General features: G+C 45.4%; 1 protein-coding gene across 1 annotated transcript; it reads right to left on the bottom strand.

The window, feature by feature from the left end:
• Window positions 1-12: 12 nt before the first annotated feature.
• On the bottom strand, window positions 13-2,063 carry LOC137950786 (amino acid transporter ANT1-like). Its single transcript, XM_068797404.1, has 3 exons — window positions 1,591-2,063; window positions 662-1,294; window positions 13-526 (listed from the first exon to the last, which is right to left on the bottom strand). Exons 1-3 carry the CDS (start codon window positions 1,795-1,797, stop codon window positions 134-136), a joined length of 1,233 nt encoding a protein of 410 aa, XP_068653505.1. The 5' UTR covers window positions 1,798-2,063; the 3' UTR covers window positions 13-133.
• Between the last annotated feature and the right edge of the window lie 507 nt (window positions 2,064-2,570).

The following is a 2,570-nucleotide window of genomic DNA, read 5'->3' as shown; positions in this document are numbered from 1 at the left end:
TCTACCTTGACCTTTCGATTTAAATAGATTTCTTCTTCTCTGATTCAAAACCCCAAAACAAATAAAAATAAAAACTCTGTTCCAGTAGTTTGCATATATACATGAGCTCCTCAATGCGCAATTTAGGATGCTTTCAAGTTCGAGATACCGTGCTGTAAGTTCCATACCCAGCAAAAGCCAGCCCCAGAAGAACTATGACCAGATCCAACAGTCTTTGCCACAGTGGGGAAAAAGCACCGGCCAGTAAGAAGTGAAACGACGCCGGCAACACGAAAGAGAGGAGAGCGCAGACCGTGCTCCCGACCAAAGATACGAAGGTGCCAAATGCAGGAATGAAGGAGGCCACAGCAGCTAATGCCAAAACAGATATTGCACGAGAGGTATTCAGAAAGAAGATCTGAGCGAGCCGAGAATTACAGCATATTTTCTCGAAAAGGAAGCTCCGTTCCAGTTTAGCTTCCACAATTTCATGGATCGGATGCATCATGATTGGAAAGGTGAATGTCAGCGCAATGCAGAGTCCCACCTGCAGACAATCCCTGTTTAGCTAGAAATCATCTTATTACGCTTTTCCTTTTACAAAGATGGTGGCACCCAGATTCGGTTGTTTATATGAGGATATTTGCCCAGAAAAGAAAGAAAAACAGAGACTAGGGCAAACCTTGACTGCAACAGTAGACCAATTCTGGGGGAGATTGAGCGTGATGATATCCTTCGTCTCCTCTCCATAAGCCATGTAACCGAAAAACCCGAAACAGACATAGATGGCGGTGATGCAAACAATCGCCCCCAGAAGCACCTTCTTGAAGTGCCTCCTCTCCCTCATCGCCCCCTCCAGCGACAGCGTCAATCCAAAGCCCTCGAAACAGAAAACCGCCATCCCGGCGGTGAACGGCAGCCCGCCCCAGCTCGTCACGGCCGACATGTTCTTGAAGCCGTCGAACAGCTGGAGATCTTCTTTGACGACGATCGCCATGGCCAGAACGTTGCAGACGTCGGCAAAGACGCTGAAGGGGGAGAGCGCAGAGAGGGAGCGGATGAAGGAGAGAGCAATTTCGACGGGAACGAGGAGGAAGACGAAGGAGGAGTAGCTCATTCCTGAGGGGCTGTGGAAGACGGACAATAGATTCTGGCCGATGAAGAGGAGATAAGCAACGGCGCCACCACAATGTGCGACTAGAATGAGGAGTTCCGTGAGGTAACGACCTGGCTTCCCCAATGCCTTGGCGCCCAAATCGCCGTATGTGCTCAACTCCGTCGATTCCTCTATTACCAATACGTCTCGAGTATGAACCTATTTCGAAAATGGGGGATGAAAAGAAAAACAGATAGATACGTATTTACGTGTTACAGAGAAATGCATTACTTTTCATTCTTTTTGTACAGATTTCTTCGTGTTTTCTTTTTCATGGGTCTCCCAAAATTCAATCTCCATTGAAAAGGAGGGAAGATGTTTCCTTTCCTCCTCTTTCAGAACGAATTTCAGGAAGAAATAAAATTTTTGGTTTCTGAAAATCTATCACTACACAGTCGCATAATTTAAAACATTTTTTTGAGGTAACTATTTAAGATTGGATGAGAAGAACTCACGAGTAGGGTCATGCAATAGTAAGTTGAGACGCCGGCGATGATGACCCCGATAGAGCCGGCGAGCCAGCCGGCAACCCTGAATGCAAAGGGAAGACCCAGAACGCCGGTACCGACGATGGAGACGATGATATTACCTAAGGTCTGAAGTGAAGACGACGTTCCATGGGACGAATCCAAACACGAAAGTAGAGGTTCTTCTTTCGCCATTGCAGCAGGGTTTCTCCTCTCCTCCGTGCTTACAGCTCTTGAATAACAAGGACCAAAACCCAAATCCGTGGATCACTTGTCTCCAGCCCCGACAGGAATTCAGAGAAATGATGCGTGCAGGACAGTATCAGAGAGGCGTTGTTGAATTGAAACACATCACCACCCACATGGAAGCGAGCAGAAAAATAAGGGTCCGACAAAGGGGAGGGTAGTAGGTCGGTGAAGCACTTACTATAAAAAGAAGAAAGCATAAGGGAGGAGGAGCGTCTTGGGTGTCGGTCGGTTGGACTTTTGCGACTCTGTAACAGAGGCATCAAATATCAAGGGAAACGGAGAAGGAGACGCGACAACGAAACCAGAAAGGATACGGACTCAATTTTCAGCCGCATGATACCCAAAGAAGAAATTAGAAAGAGGAACCTCACGCTTGTGAAACATAATATTACCAGAAATTGTCTCCATTATTGTACGAACCACAGTTAGGTGTTTGTTAGAACTTCAAAAGATAAGATTACTAACCTAGGTAAATAAAATGGGCACTCGTAGAATTGTTTTCTGCCCAGTCAGTATCGGAGAACGGAGAAACAAAAAATTATTGTCAATGAAGTATAATACTATGATCCAGAGTCCCACAAAGATAGCGCAATAATCGCTTGACAGCATCTCAATGGTTAGTAATAAGACAATGCATAAACTGGAATAATTTATTCATCACATAATCAATATAAAGGAGGGTAAGAGAAACATTGGAGATTACCAATAACAGTCCGATA

Source organism: Aristolochia californica, unplaced genomic scaffold (genome assembly GCF_029961685.1).
Source record: "Aristolochia californica isolate CCGP_79_NKW_82.1479 unplaced genomic scaffold, dmAriCali1.0.hap1 SCAF_14, whole genome shotgun sequence".
NCBI lineage: Eukaryota > Viridiplantae > Streptophyta > Magnoliopsida > Piperales > Aristolochiaceae > Aristolochia > Aristolochia californica.
This window is presented reverse-complemented; position numbering and strand designations above follow the sequence as displayed.

Coding starts and splice junctions, on each gene's coding strand:
- LOC137950786 (XM_068797404.1), bottom strand. CDS start 1,797: ATGGCGAAAGAAGAACCTCTACTTTCGTGTTTGGATTCGTCCCATGGA. Junction 1,295..1,590: donor ACTATTGCATGACCCTACTC/GTGAGTTCTTCT, acceptor TTTTCGAAATAG/GTTCATACTCGAGACGTATT. Junction 527..661: donor GGTCTACTGTTGCAGTCAAG/GTTTGCCCTAGT, acceptor GATTGTCTGCAG/GTGGGACTCTGCATTGCGCT.